Source organism: Grus americana, chromosome 7, assembly GCF_028858705.1.
Source record: "Grus americana isolate bGruAme1 chromosome 7, bGruAme1.mat, whole genome shotgun sequence".
In the NCBI taxonomy this organism is placed as follows: Eukaryota; Metazoa; Chordata; class Aves; order Gruiformes; family Gruidae; genus Grus; species Grus americana.
In genome coordinates, this window is record NC_072858.1 from 20,599,441 (window position 1) to 20,615,770 (window position 16,330).

The following is a 16,330-nucleotide window of genomic DNA, read 5'->3' on the forward strand; positions in this document are numbered from 1 at the left end:
CCACATGCTCAGGACCTGCCAAGCTCCCAAAGCAGCTCAGAACAGTACAGTTTACACACAAACCTAGCAGGCATTGCATGTTTCTCCCTGTATCAAGAGTAACCAGGTATTTCCCTCCACCATATTCACAAAGAAAGGAGGTGGGTGAGGGTGTGGGGAGATTGTTGTTTCATTTGTTTTTTAAATTTAAGGTTTACAAAACTACTACAGGAACACAGCACCACAAAGTTCATGCCCACTGTGCAACCTGTGCCCAAAGGACAGGCAACAGTTGGAATCCTTCCTCAAATGCAATACTCTTAAAATAAATACATTCGAACGCTGAGATGAATGCTAAGTCCTTGACCTTTCTACTCAAAGAGGCAAAGTACTGTAACTCACTGACAACATAAAGGAGCCTAGATTAGCTACAGGGTTGGGGGAAGACTACTTCTCAGTTGTCTAGTTGGTTTTTTATTTTCCCTAATAACTCATCTGAAAGGCTTTATAATTGAGTTTTAAGGGGAGGTGGAATTCAAACTTTTTTTTCATGGGAAATTCAAGTGTTTCCTAAACTGCTTCTGCCCAAGACTTTTATGATGACCCTGAGAATCAGTGGGATTGTGGCCTTAAAGTGACTGAAACCTGAGGTGGTTAAAGCCATTTGTTTTCTATTAACATCTACTTCAAATGCCTGGAAAAGAGTATTCAGGAGGAAAACTTTCTCTTCCAGCTAAGCTAGGGCAGTATCCAGATTGAAGACTCCTAGTGTTTCTGAAGGTAGAAGCAGCAAGTCTTGAAGGGACTGATTTCAGTGTTTGATAGGGTTAATACGACAGGACAGCAATTGTTGATACACTGCAGGGTTCTCAATGCAGTGATGTTTCTGGGATAGAACAGTCCCAGAGGATTGTTCTCATCCCTTACTGTGGAAATGTATTTATTGAAAGAAAGATCAAAAATAGTGGCAGCAGCAAAATCATGGGTTTAATTCATCCCTTTACAGATTATACCAGGAATTAAGCAGCTCTGCTGCATTAGAAATATACCTTAGATCCCAAGGAAAACACTCCAGCCTGTACACACAGTAGCCATAAGTTGACCAGATTTTGGAAAGCATTAGCTAAACTAAGTATAATTTACATGGTGTTTTCCAGGCAGATGCAAGGTCACACTCTGAGCTACCCACACCCAGGGCAGCTCCCACAAAAGTCACATTTGGCCACTTTAGTGAGCCCCACTGAGAAATGCACAGGTCTGGCTGAGCTCAGTGCTGCACTGGCATGGCTGCGAGGCCTCTGGGCAGCTCTGAGCATAGGCTGAGGAGGCTCACACAGCCTGCGAAAGGCTGTGCCAGCACATCCCCTACTTTTCTGCCTTAGGTCACTCACTTATTAGCCAATACTTTCGCAGCTGCAATCTAGCCAAAACAACAGCAGTGAGATGAATGGCAGAAGCAGAGACACAGAAGAGAATATTCATACCAACCCAGAGATAACATAATTGTTTTCCCTTTCCTAACTCAGAAACAAGCCTAGATGTGCTCCATTTCCACCCTTTTTGTGTCAGTTTAAAACCACAAAACAGAAGGTCATCTGCAGCAGCCCTTTCATGCTGTTTGAGCTGAAATGTTTGTTTCCCAGGAGCCTTCCCTATCCAGTGGTGCTTCCCTGACTAGATGCTGTCAGGACTCAGCCACACAGTCAGTAGCAGATTTCTAATCCACACAGCAGAGGAAGCACCATTTCTCTTTTTCATTCTGCACTAACTGCTGATGGGACTGAAAGTCCAGAGTTTCAACATGCCCTACCACTTAATCTCTGCTTCACTGGAGCAAAACAGCTGTAACCAAATTATCTGTAGTAAAAATAACTCAAGGGGTAAAGACAAGCTGATAGCTTATGTAGAAGGAGACAGTGCCACTATTCCCTTTGTCAGTTTGGGCTGTTTATATTAACAACCTCTTGCACTGTGCCTCCACCTACAAAAATAGAGAGAAAAATCCTTCCTTTCTTCGTCCTTTTTCCCCCTAATCTTACAGGAAAAAGAAAAAAATGCATGTGTCTCATACTTGCATTTGCATCTATGTGCAGGGCACCTAGGTCACAAGAACCCTTACCTTGGTTGAAGTTTTCTAGAAAGGGCACTAACAACCTCCTGGACCCAGGAGCTAGCTCTACCAACACTGACTGGAAACTGCCATCTGACAGGGGCAGCACTCAAGTAGATCATGCACAGCCCAGTGGAGATGAGATGTCCCACCCAAGCCAGACATACAGTGGGCTTCCTGAGGCAAGGATCTGGAGATAACTACAAGGTCCACCCATCTCACAGTATCAAATAACGTCCCCTATGTTGAGTCTTACTAAACTTCTGTCTTCTTTGCTACTCCAACCTCCACACACAAGTGGAAAAACCTCGTTTCATGCCTTTACATTACTGTACCACCCACACAGAGCTGTCTTAGTGGTCCAGAATGGCTAGAAGCACAGCACTTCTCCAGCTTGAGGCTGGAGGTCAGCTACTACAGGTTTCTCCTGAAACCCAACTTGCAGTACATTTCAGTTGCATTAGATTCACCAAATGGGCTGACTGGTTACACCAAGAGCAAACATGTCTTCTGGCAATTGCTGTGCAGTTGCCATTGCCTGAGGGGCTGATAGTTCAGCCCAAATGCAAACCCAAATAGGATGAAGCTTTGCCAAAAAGCCTGCATTTCGCCCTTCAGCAAGTTTCTCTCCTTGTAGCCATAAGAAATAAAATGCAGCTGATTTTGCTGAGAGTACATTTCTCTACTGCACTATTCATAACCTTCAATCTAGAAAAAAAGCCAGTTAAACAAATGTCTCTTTCAACATTGTGAAGTGTCCAAAAGTTGAGCTAGCTGCAGGGTTTTTCCTCCCCCCCACTCTTCTTTCCTGCTAAAATCCATCTATCTTCTTTCTTTTTTCTTAAGAGAATGTTGATTAAAAAATGTGCCCAGAATAATTTTTCATTTCTTTAACATCATAAAGGGAAGCGACTCTGTTTCATTTTCCTCCCCTCTTTTCAATGGCAGAACAGAAGCTAACAGAGATACCACAGAGAAAAGCGATGCAAAAATTTAAACCATCTGCTTAACCATCATTTTCACTCACCAAACTCTGTAATCTACAATGGAGGCGGCGTTCAGCTCCCTCAGCAAATGTTCCCAAAGAAACAAAAGCAGCAGGCCCCAAAGTGAAAAGCCACAGGACTCAGAGCTTGAGCAGCTCGGCTCTTCTCCCCACAGGAGAGGAGGCCTGAGGTGGCAGGGAAGGCCACCCCACCTCTTTGGACAAGAGGAAAACCTCTTTGGTTTTCCCTGGAGGGCAGATCCCAGGGGAGGCGGAAAGCAAGAGCCAGCTTCTGCTGGTGCTGCTAGGCAGCCCCCAATGGGCCGGGGCCCTCAGGAGCAGCCATTCTGCCCAGGCCCGCCACCCCGAGGCAGCACCACCCCCTCTGAGGAAATAAGGCAGCACATACTGATGCACGGCCATGCTAACCAGATCGTCAAGTAACTTGCATATTTGTACATTTGCACAGGTAACTAAACTTTAGCTTTAAATTAAATGGAGCTCATGCCAATGAAGCCATGAGATTGGTAGCTGGTGAAGATAGACAGCATATCTGTGAAGCAACGTTTCTCTGCCTATGGCCTGCCAGCATCCCTTGGACCTAAGCACTCTTAGTCTGGGTCGAGAGGTCTAGTTATACCACTGACTACTCTGGCACTGTGACTGATGGGCTGTAAAAACACAGGGCAGTTTGCAGTGTCAGTGCTGGAGCCAATCTCCTAACTTGTCTGAGGAAAGGGATCCATTTCCTTCCCCTGGCATTTCCACCTGAGCAAGGCCAGGCAGTCTGCAACCCATCCTCTGTGCCCCCACCATCCAGCCTGCACCTTGGCACTGGTAAGGTTTGTTCAGCACTGTTATGTGATAAGGGTAATTTGTCACATGAAATTCTGTTATTTCAAAACATCTCATTGGAAATTGGAACAAATTCCCTCCGTCAACAAAAATCTGTAAATAAAAATGGGACTTTTTCCTATGCTTTTGTTGTTTAAACAGGAACTAACCATAGTATATCCAAGAGTCTATATCTTAGAGGTCAGACTGGAGCAGTGGTCTTCAGCCTTTTCCAATCTGTGCAATCCTGAAGTAGTTTCCTATAAACCCTTACACAGCAAGTGTAAGTCTCCCCCTTTGCTCATCTTTTTTGGCTCCTTTAAAAGTAGTCAGTGTTGTGTGTGTGTGAAATCACTGGACTATATAACCACAGAAATAACCTAAATAATTTTAAACTACTTTTTTTTAAAACTATGCGTAACTAAATGCCACCAAAATTATTCCAGAGTTAGTAAAACAATATTAACTTTCAAAACCACAAGAAACAAGAAGCCACATTTAAAAAATGGTTTGTAATAAAAGTGAAAATATTCTTGTTTGAAAGCGTCAGTACCAAACATCTTAATCAAATGATCAGAATTTTTTTCTTCCCCAGAAGAAAAAGTAGTATCAAATATGAAAGTTCCTTTGGGAAGCTGTTATTTTGATTAAACGCCACCTACTGACCAGAAAAACATCGTGCAGGAAAATTTTGAATGCAGCTTGGCTGAACACATGATCTCCACACTGGAAGGCACGTTAGTCTAATGAGATTGAGGAAGTCAAAAGGCTAAAGCAAAATATAATGGCATACCATTTCTCCCCCCTCCTGTACCTCAGATTAACGTTCTACTACAGGATACACAGGAATTCATTGTTTTCATAATCAACTCAAAAGTTGTCAAATGAAAGGATCATGATACAGAAATTCTGCGGGAAATTTTTTACAAATATTTACAAAACAGAAAGGTAGACTTTAACACATAGCACTTACCAGAAAATACCACTCTCAGGCACAGCCTCAGACAAAAGCACAAGATACAATTACATAAACACGCATTGACCAAGAGCTATTTTCTTGGAAGATTTACTTTTCTCACTTTCTGCAGAAGAAGCACCAAAACCTCTGCAGAGAATACCACTTTCTTAAGTTTCAGAAATTGGTCCTAGTTCCTGTTTAACACCCCTCTTTGTTCTCTGTTGCGTAGCTTGTATAGCCTGCAGCAACTCTCATCGTCATCTTAGAGGAAATAGGGAGCCTGAAGTTCAGGCTAAACAAATTAAGTAAAATCCTTGCAACACAAGTGTGAGAGCAGACATTTTTAACTCTGATGTGTCCCCTACTAACTACTATTACTTTTCCTTTTGCAGCTCCCAAGTCTATTTATAAAATCCTGCTCCTGTGACCTTGCTCTCCTATAAGCTGCACTCCCAGAAAGACTCTGCATGTGTCCAAGAAGGCTGCTTTCCCACAGTGATAACTACTCAGGTACCTTCAAATAGCTAATAGCATGCTTAACAAGCTGTCACACCCTATTCATGGCTAAGCCTGTCTTTTCTACAACTGTTCTTCTAGCTCTCTGAACTATACTCACGTATCTTCTCTAATTCCTTATTTACAAATCTAATACGCCAATTGCATTTGGTTGCTAGCTTTTGCCATGTCATAGAAAATTCTGGACAGAAGGAATGGGGACAAACTGATGAAAGCAGGAGTTTTGCTACCTGGTATGCTCCGGTTTAAAAAACAATTCTTGAAGCCAAGTAGCTTCCCTGGGGACTGTGGTTTCCTTTTTTCCTAGGAAAGGACTGCTTTAGGGTGTTCAGATGACTGTTCTAGGCTGGTAAATAAGAAAAATCTCCTTGATTCTACTTAACTTACAGCCAGATTCTACATCAGTGGGGGTTTTTTTGCACTAGGAACTTGACACCTATAAGGATACACAAAATTGCTGTTACTGCTCAGCAGAGAGGTCGTATTAGACTTGAAAATAAACCCTAGTGCTAAACATGTAGAAATACTTTGTTAAAGAAGCAGAGTAACAAGAAACAAATCATTGGCTGCGTGTTCATTTGCAAGCTCAGTGTATTCAGCAGAACTTGCAAGCACAGCTTTCAAATTTGAAGCAGAGGCTGCTATCACATGGAGTAAAGGAGGAACTGGTAAAAGAATGCAGTAGTTACCTTGCAGAGGGCTCACCACAAGAGGGAAGTGCAACAGGTTCCTCAGCGGCTAGGTGTCAGATAGCAATCCCTCTAATACCTTTCCAGGGCTGGAGACCTCAGAGCTGAGAACCCGGCCAATTCCTTCCTGCAAGGCTGCGTGTTAGGATGCCAGTTCGGACACAGGGTCTCCAGGGCTGGCGCTGCCTGGAAGAATTGCCTCTCTTTATGCAGGGAAATGTGAATGGCAGGCTTCACATGGAGGTCTAAGAAGGCTTATTCAATAATAAGAGTTCTTAAGCTGTTTAAAAACCAGATACCAGTCATGAGGTGAAACTTTAATTGTTTTGTATCTCAGCACATCAGCCACTACGCAACGCTTAGAGGATTGTGCAGATGCTCTAACTTGAAGGAAGCAGAAGTTGACCTTGTAGAAGTCTGGGACCAACATACATTCAGAATGTGATCTGCAAGGTTTGTGTCCTCTTAATGCCAACTAGGTAGCAAACTAGTACCAGAACCTGTATTCAGAACATTGGAAGCTATCAGTGCAAAAAAAAAAAAAAAAAAAAAAAAAAAAAGGTCAAAGTCAGTCCCATAGCTTGTGTTTTATTCTGCACAACTGGAGGAGCAGCTCAGAGAGGGGATCCATCTTAAAAGCTGTCATCTGTGCATTTAGGATAATACTTAGTGTAGCCATGCCAGGCTCCAGTGGTATTTTTATTTCTATTTAAAACCTTATCCTTTTTCATTCCCATTAAACTTTTTTTTTCTTAAATGAGAAGAGAATAAAGATGAAAAATTCAAACAGCCTGCCTTTGCTCCACACAGGCATTCCTGCCAGAAATATTCAGAGCTCTTCCTTTCCCATGCATGTATTTTGCCTATACAGACCATAAATACGAAACTGTATCTTACAGCCTTTTAGCCTCTGCCCCAGCTCCAGATGTTACCTAGTTTGCAGGTCTGAGCGGTAACATAGGCAGTCTTCATTCTGAATGAGCATCTTTTGCGTTGGCACCTTCCTCTCCGAGCGTCACCAGGTGGCAGTACAACAGAAGGGCTTTCAAGGTCTGCTGTTAACATCAGGCAGCAGAAATCATTAGAGCTGCAGGTACACACTTCATTTTCCTGTTATCATTGCAGCTTCTATTTCTTTTCCTCAGTCCATCTTAAATAATGAGACAGGAGAGTATCACAGCACAAACTGTAACGACTTACTTTCCTTTATATTTACTTTCAGCCATTTGAGCATTTATAGGGTTACATTTTCAGACTCCCACCAGCCTCTGGAATAGATGGGTTTCAGTTGGGCACCAAGCAAAAAAGCCACTTGGAAAACAGTGGTCGACTTTGACCCTCTCACTCTAGAGGCACAGATTATAAAGGTGTCAGCATGTAGCAGAGCAGATAAAAGATTGTTAATGAAGAATGGACCTTTCGGGGGAGGCATATTACCTGTAAACTTGGTCAGCTTTGACAAAGGAAAAGAAATAAGGGATATTTAATAGAAGAGGATTTTTTCCAATACTTCCAAAATTAAACTAGTTGATGTTTTGTTTTGAAAAGGCATTTTTCATTTAAACATTGAACAAAAAAAAATTAGTAAGGCTAAATAAAGCATAACATAAAACAGAATGTCCTGAGACAAATGTAATTTGTGGGGAGTTAATTTTTAAAGGGTTATTTGGGGATTTGGTGTGCTTTTTTTTTTAAATGCTAGTCATACAAGTTCAATAAACAGTTCGATTCTGTCTTTGTAAATCCAGTAATATAGAGCTTTTAGTACATGTTTTTTTCCCCAAGCTGTAAATTTGCTGCAGGAACAGTCTTGCTAAGGATTTAGGACAATGGGGGTTTTTTGGTGCTACAGATTTCTAATTTTCAAATGAAGTATCTCCACACAGACTCATTACATTGCAGCTGCTATGAGTGGACAACCTCCACAGGAGATCATATCTGAGAAAACATTTGTATAAATACACAGTTGGAATAGTTCAAAAAAAGTCTGCTCCACATATTAATATTGGCACAGGGAAAGGGAAGAAGTATTTATGGTCTTCCAGGAAACATGTATCCTTGTAAGCAAGATGTTGAGTATCAAAATTAGGACCACTTATTAGGATTGTATCTGGTCTAAAATGAATTTTTTAATTATTTTTTCCCCACTATCAAAATGCTGACATCATTATTTAAAAACAAAAATGCTTTTCACAGTTTTCTTTTACATTTTGATCCAAAAAATATTTACAGGAAGAAATTTTCAGGTCACATTTTTGCTTAAAAATAATATTACTTATATTAACCCCATTTTATTGGGTATTTTTCTTCCACACATATTGAAAAGTTTCTCAGAGAGGTCAGTACCACAGTCTCCATTTCACAGGCTGGAAACAGTGACATTAAGAATTGAAGTGACATACCCAGGGCCACATTGCCAGCCAGTGGCAGAGCCACAGCTATTGCCTGGGCCTCCAAAACCAATTTATTATTCATTAATAATTACAACTCTTAATTTCATTATTTTATCCCCCTCTGCTTTAAGTGATTTGAAACAGAAGAAAAATGGGTCAATCTTAAAATAACAGTACATTTGAAATTTTTAGTTCCCTTAATTTTTCACCTAGCCTTCAGTTTTCACCCTAGTTTCATTTGGAATCACATCTGCCTAAATGACTGTATTTTTCCCTGAGACAGCAGGAGGATATATGTTCCTGAGGATGCCAGCCTCAGCCCCCAGTGTCTAAAATATGCATGCAATGCTCTTTGGTGCCTGCCACTAAAAGAAAAAAATATCCCTTCTGCAGAGATAGCATTTAAGTTTTAAATAATGCATTTCTATATCTCCTCTATGAATCAAGGACCTCATTTCTTCTTGGTCTGTAGATGACCGATAGCATAAGTGACTTCCCAGGTTACCACATTTTAATGCAGTTGATTCATAAGGTCCTGCAGCTCCTGACTAAAGGATATATTGCTGCCAATGTTCTCAAAGGTACAGAAAAGGTCTGGGCTGTAGAGGAATAGGTGAACAAGGGAAAAAAATCAGTAATCTCTCAAGGCTTTCACATCCCACCTGTCCCAGGAACATCAGAGAAACTCAGACAAATTTTGTTGTGAGATCCAAGTGAGAGCAGACTGATGCCAAGATACAGCTGGAGGCATAACAGTGTAGATAATATAATTAGAGACCTGGGCTGGACAGCACAGTTCAGTAAGACTTGGTCATGTAGCTTCCTTTCAAGTTTGATGCTCTATGCTTTGCTTACATAATGCAAAATCTAACCAACATGAACTACTCAAATTCTGATCCAGCAGGTCAGTTAATCATGTATTTTGATGTGAAGCATGTGAGTAATCTCTCATGGTTTAAGTTAAGCCTTTAAATGTTTTTCTGTATTGGAATCAGGAAATTCAGTTCAGGGAAAATCAGAATTAATTTCATAGAGAATTTCTGAGAGAAGAACCATCCATTTGAAAGAGGCAACAATGAAGGGAAGACCTTCAGCTGCTATTTCCCTGATTTGACAGGTTTGATTTCAGTAGCAGCTCTGTTAGACCTGCAATGATCTGAAGGTAATAGTGAGGCAAGGGTTGGAGAGAAAAGTAGCATTTTGTTAGACCAACAGATAGAGCAGCAGAAAGCAGGCTTTCAGACTCACAAAAACATTGGACAGAAGGGACCTCTGGAGGTTACTTAGGCCAGCCTTCTCTTTGGACCAGAGCTAGCACCAAAACCAGACTAATCTAACCGTCTTGAAAACCTCTGAAGACTGAGAGCTCACCTGATCCATGGGTATTTGTCCCAGTGCTGCACCACTCTCCTGGTGAAAAAGTTTTTCCTAGGCTGCAGTCTGATTTTAAGCTGAAACTTGGGGCCATTGCCATTTGTTTTAGTATCTGCCACTACCAAGAAGTGTTTGGTTTCAGTCTTTGAAACTGTCCTTTGACAAGTTGTGGGTTGCTATTAGATCCCCCATTTGCCTCTTTACCAGATTAAGCAAGGCTGTCTCCCTCAATCCTTCCTTGTAGGTGATGTGCCGTTGTCCTCAACCATCTGAGTAGCCCTTATTCAGATACGAAACAGATTTCAAGTCAAGTACAATTTGGGAACAATTTATTTGTATTTTCTTTAATTACATTACTCAGTATTTTATCTGACTATGAGACACAAGTTGCAGTGTCATTTTCATTCTATTGAAGATTGGAAAAATATCTAGATCTTGTATGGAGCAGAAACAAATAATTCAAAGTCTCTGATCTGCTCTGGGGCATCTCCAGGAGATATTGCAAAGGTAAAAAGATTGCCATCTGCCTCATTAATAAAGTTATCATCTAGGTACAAATTTAAGATAGGCACTGAATGTCCATACAACTAGTATCCTTTCTGTATGTAATTTATCTGCTTACCCTGTGAAAGGCAATTGAGATGCCATACTTGGGGCCACCCTGTCTCAGTAATCCTATGTTTGCCTTCATTACTGAAGAAAACTTTGCTTGCAGACGTGTTGAGGAATACTGCAACAGCAAGACAATTTCTGGTATTTAAGGGGGCATATAATCTCCATTCCTGGAGTTGCCCTTGGTGTAATAAGGACAATACCACAAAAACTAGTACAGAACAGAAAATATACAAAGTTAAATAAGAACTAGGAACATGCTTTGTCTCACTGTTTATAAAGCTTAGAGAAGTCTAGAATCTGTGGATTTATAAGAGAATTATTGTTTTTAAGAAAGTTCTTACATTCATAATCTAAGTCTTGCCTGCCTCCAATGTATGAAGGTGCAACACAAAACAAAGTTGGAAATTTTTTTATCAGGTGATTCAGAATTGTCTAGGCTTTCTTTTGTCACCTCTTCAATTGCACTGCTTAATAACTTCTTGGAAGTCAGAAATTTCTGTTAAAGATTTTGCTTCTCATTAGTATTGTGCACACCCTCAACATGGTCAGAGACCACTGTTCATAGCAAAACCAGGAAGGGCACATCAACATCTGTTTGTCAAGTATAAACAAAAAGAGAAAGAAAATACCGAGTTAGGCTTTCTTTATCTACTATGAAGAATAACACACAATTCTCAAAGTACTTTTGCAGTTCACTTAAGTAAAATGCCTATTCTTACTCACAGGGCATTCTTCTGAATAAAGTCAAATGATTTTCAGGTGTTTGCTACACTAGTAGGAGAGATCTTGCAGGGGTAGAGGTACACTTTGTGCTTGTTCATCACTACAGAGGAGGAAAAAATTTAAAGCCATCTTTGGCTGCCAACAGTATTGCTACTTGTTAAGTTTCTTGCCTCACTGAAGTCCATGACAGCTGTATTATAGCCTTCTCTCAAGCTGTAGCTGCTCTCTAGGGATTCAATCTTATATCCTGAAATGAAAGATGAATTACTCCTGACCTATTCGTGGAACGTGACTAGATGGGAAGGGACAGTGACTGTAAGAGAATTATAAAGATACCCAGAAATTGCCTAGTTTAACTCTGCAAAGCATTCAGAATGATTCTTGTTTATAGTCTCCACCTTACCCCTCATTCCTGAATGTAATTCCATGAGATCATAGTTCTGTCCTCTGTCAATAGTCTTGATGCATTTGGCATATTCGCTGCCTCCTCCAGGAAGCTCAAGATGCCATTAGGCTTATGCATTTTCTTAATTTTCAGCCAAATCTAAAGAAATTATTCCATTTCTTATCTCTTGGCCTTAGACAATCCCTGAATTAAAGTTGCTCCAGAACTATTATTTTTTCTCAGAAATACCCTTGAGCTTGAGTTGTTTCCAGAGCTGCTCTAGGACATCTGCACAGCTTTCTCCACCCTACATCATCAGCTTACCTGGTACTGGAGAGGCCATCTCAAAAGGATAACAGCAATTTTCTCTTCATGGTCCAAGTATTTCTTGCTGTATTTCCTCAGACAGCAAATAAAACCACTGGTTACTGGCCCTTTTCACCTGGAAAACCAGGTGGCATTATCATCAAGATGTTTGAACTAGCAATCACTTAGCCTGGAAGCAAGGGTCACATCAAACTGAAATTCCTTGTGGTCATTAGATACTTGAAAAGTTGTCAATTTACTGTCCAATCTTCTTCAGCAGAATTCTCACAGTTCCTGTACACATAATTATTCTAGCTTGCCTTGCAAAGGCAATGCTGTTGCAGTTATTAATCTCAAAATGCACACCATAGTCCTTCTTGTTTCTTTGGACTCTTTTCCATCAACTCCATTCTATACCATTTGATAATAGATTGTAACCAAAGTTGTAATCTAAACAAACTGGATCTGGATTTCAATGGTGCCAGAGTCCAGGGTGATTAGATCTTGGGCTTTGATCCAGACCCATCTTGCTGATGAGCAGAGAAAATATATCAATCAACTAGTTACAACAAGTCCTTGGCCTGCATATGGAAGCAGAAGATGAGGAGGAAAAAAGGATATGCTGTGTAATAATTGGTAGGTAACAGCATGCTGTGTGTACAGCCTGGGGAAACAGAGATCCCTTCAATGCCCCCCACACAGATTCAGCAACTTCAGTGGCCCACGCACACTTCCGTCTCAAGCACCCAACATGTTTCATAGCCTCCAGCCATCAGCCTTGGCGCCAACAGATGAATCATATCTTCTGTGAGTGTCCCTGCTGCAATGACTTGTTATCATTAACATCCTCTGCATTAGACAGCACTTGCCAATCCCAGGTCTACAAAACACTGCATGGAGGTGGATGGGACCTGGGACTGAATACCTTGCTTGTGACCATGGGAAGGAGGCTATGCCTTCCTACTCTCCTTAAGTTTTCTAATCCCTAGGCCTTATTTCATTATGTGTACTTAGCAACCAATAGTAAACACTTATTATACACAGAAGAGTTCTTCCATATTCCAAACAGGCAGCAGATAATTAATGAGCATATTTATTTTTAGAGTCACATAAGAGACAGATAGTAGTAGCACTTCTCTAGTCCTTGGTTAGTCAGCTGATTTCTATTTTCTAGCCTTGTAGATACTTACTGCTCTATCATAGACTGCCATTCTGAATTTAAACAAGCAGAAAGATATAATCATGAGAGCAGTGGTTTCCAACAACTGGTACACACCTTAACATTGCTATCTCAAGCCCTCAAAAATGCCCCTCTTGCCTCAGATAATTCAGTCATAAAAGTCTTATTAACTGCAGCCCAGCAGCTTCTGAAGTCTCTTCAAGAAGCCTGCTAAATTGAGCCACCTTTAGCCTAGTTCTGGAATGGGACAATCAGCAATAGCCATTCACTCCCTAAAGGAAAGGGAGGAATGGCACAGCAGGATATGACACAGTCCCTACAGTACTTAAGTGAAATAAAAAAAAAAAGACTTAGAAGTGATGGTCAGATTCAACCTGGAGTCCAGATTGTCAAACATGTTCATGGTAATGAAGCAAGTCCAGAGTAAAGCCAGGAAAACCACTCACAACTCATAGTCAGAATTAGGTTGGATTAAGGTTACCAGTATCAGAAACAATCCAGCAACTACTAGGTAGATCTGCAGCAGCAAGGTGTCCGTAAGGTCAAGCTGAGAAAACAATCCATAGATCACAATCCAGACCCATACATCAGTAAGGCTGAGCTAGAAATCAATACTCCTACAAGATAGCTCAGGCTAGGAGTAAAGCTGCAAGCCTGGGCTTAAATGGAGTTCCTGAGCCTGTGAGCAGAGGATGTGGGTGGTGGCCAGGTGAGGCTGGTTAGGGCTGTTAAGGCTATTAATGTACTTCAGGGCCACAATATAAGTTTTTGTAGTCTTTGCAGAGTGTGCTCAGATGTATGAATAATTATTACTTGCTATGGCTTTATTGTAACTCCTTTCGTACTTCTATGAAAGAATTTTTCTGGTATCATAACCCTTGGCTTCAATAGCAAGGATACAGGTGAGTTGTGTTCTGAAGCAGCAGGCAGGCATTACTCAGAATTGTTGTTGCAAGGACTTGGTCTAAAGCTCAGTACACAACTTCAGGTAGTCTCTTGCTGGGGAGGCTACCCAGATGCCTCTTCTAGTATTTCTCTCTAAATTCTCTAATCAGAGTATTTTCAAACTTTCCTCAAGGATACCTTTGCTAGGTGAGAGGGGAGAACTGCTGTTACTGAACTGTATCTCTGTTTTCCTCAGTTCTACAACCCCTGTGCTTACCAGCTTTTATTTAGCAATGAAATATGGGGCTAATATATCCCTGGCTGGGCTAAACCAGTATCCCTTTTTTCTACTGTGTGACTGCATATTCAGGGAGTGACCTGATGCAAACACAGTGAAAGTAAAAGATTATTCCTTCATTTTTCACATCTTTACAATCCTTTCCTTTAAGTAAAATTATTGCACTGAAATAATTGTACCTAGATGAACTGCCAGATGGGCTTCACTATACTTAAATTATGTACTCCTCAGATTGTTATTACTGTCCTTCACAAGCAATTAAATTTGTCAATACCATTGTCATTGGGAAGCAGCATCTGAGTCAGAAAAAAACTTGATGTAGGGAGAATAAGCTAAATCAGCCATTATTCAACCTTTTTTCCCCTCCTGCATCACTACAGACTAGTCTGAGCTCTGTCACTATAAAAAGTGACAGAGTGGCTTTTTATATAGAAAGGTATATGTTCAAAAAGCTTTTTGCCAGGTATGTGTGTTGAAGGGGCAGCTGGCAGTGGTGTGGGATAGATGCAGGTGAAGAGTTGACTTGAGCTATAGATAAAGTGTATTCCCAGCCCTGCTCTGTGGGCAGGGACTCTGTGGGATGTGATTCTGTAGGGTTGGTACAGCTGAGGAGCACACACTCTGAGAAACTAGCTGCGGGATGGAATGGGGCACAGTTCAGTACACAAGTTTCAGGGATTAAACATTTCTGTAGGGTCTGGTTCCTTCTACATATTTGCTGCCTTCCTATTGGGCCTATTTTCAGTGTTTCTTTCAGGAAGTATTTCTTTAAATGGTCAGAGCAAAGTACTGCAGCCAGCATGGAACTATTTGCTGGAGGCACTTGGGTTTTTTCTCTCTCAGATGGCTTTTTTTATATCTTTTTTTTTCCCCTGACAAATAGTTTATTTTCCCCAGAGAGTATATCTGAGAAATTCAGGTCTGTATTTATTGTGTTTAAGCTGGGGAAAGAAATGGGAAATTTCCAACTTTAAAAAAATTATTTAAATGATATTTCTGTTTTGAAAATTGCTTTAAGAAGGGCTGAAAAATGTTTAAGTCAAAGCAAAACATTTCAAACAGGATAAAATTGAATACTTCTGTTTACACCAAGTACTTTTTTATTTACCAAAAAAACCTTCAGAGTTAGCATTTAGTGTGGAACTTGGCTATTATTTGTTTGAATGTTTTCATTTTACCTATGAACATGATAATTATTTGTACAGGTCCCTATATAAAGTCTTTCTCCAGAGTGGAAATCAAGCTTTCATGGGCAGTGACTTAGCAGGATGAAGTGTCCCACATTTCCCATGAGGTTAAAAGTTCACTTAACTTTATCTAGTCATGTTTTACTGTACACACAGTTGGCTTCCTGCTCAAACTGCAAAATGATGTGTATAAACAGCATCAAGGCAGACAAGAAATGCTAAAAATATGGAGAGAGAAAGAGTTCTGTTAAATGGTTGGTAGGAATGACTTTTTGATCCAGGAACTGAGGTGGGCAGAAAGGCAGAAGCATAACTTCCCTCTGCTGATGCTCTTGCTGGTTATCTACAGTATCAGGACACTTGCTGAGCTTGTTGTCCAAGGGATCACCAGTTAGCTACTCTTCACTGTGCTGAACCCCAGCTAATACAGATGATTAGTGGGGAGATAACTGCAGGAGCTTTTGTATTCAGAACCGAGACAACAGTTCAGATCCCACTTCTAGTGTCATTTACAAGTGTGTAAATCTGAGACAGCCACCATGAACTCAAAGATTTACAATAACTTCTAAGCAGCTAGTTCCACCTAGCAGCTAAAGCAGCTAAAGGTCCAGAACATCTTAGCCATTGCTGCAGCCTGCACCTTGAGAAGTACAGCCTCTGTAAAGGGCCAGGGAAACTCTTCCACTATTGGAGGTATGACTTGATGGCCAGTATTCAGTATCCAAGATATGATGGATTTTCTTGGCAGAGGAGGAAGCTGCCTATCTCGGATGCTTTGTGTCAATGCAACTCAGCAATACAAACCTGCAGGGTAATACTGCAGGGCATGCACGTTGCCAGGGGAATTTTTACCCCCTTTTCTATGCTGCAGAAGGACCTGCTAGGCAGATGGGGATGATGAAGGAGGTTGTGC

The 16,330-nt window shown here is 40.9% G+C and overlaps 2 protein-coding genes across 9 annotated transcripts in view; one reads left to right on the forward strand and one right to left on the reverse strand.

Moving 5' to 3' along the window:
* Positions 1-5,034, reverse strand: part of WDFY4 (WDFY family member 4) — a 153,077-nt gene extending 148,043 nt beyond the window's left edge. For 5 of the 6 annotated variants that reach the window (XR_008577881.1, XM_054832026.1, XM_054832028.1 and 2 more), the window contains exon 1: positions 4,882-5,034. The gene's annotated coding sequence lies outside the window, so the exon portion shown is untranslated. The remainder of the gene's footprint in view (positions 1-4,881) is intronic. The other variant, XM_054832027.1, reaches the window with a different exon arrangement.
* Positions 5,035-5,208: 174 nt separating this feature from the next.
* Positions 5,209-16,330, forward strand: part of ARHGAP22 (Rho GTPase activating protein 22) — a 159,933-nt gene continuing 148,811 nt past the window's right edge. For 2 of the 3 annotated variants that reach the window (XM_054832040.1, XM_054832042.1), the window contains exon 1: positions 5,209-5,376. In XM_054832040.1, coding sequence (XP_054688015.1) covers positions 5,334-5,376 — 43 coding nt within the window. In that variant the 5' untranslated portion in view covers positions 5,209-5,333. Of the gene's footprint in view, positions 5,377-6,408; positions 6,525-16,330 lie in introns of all 3 variants that reach the window. The other variant, XM_054832044.1, reaches the window with a different exon arrangement.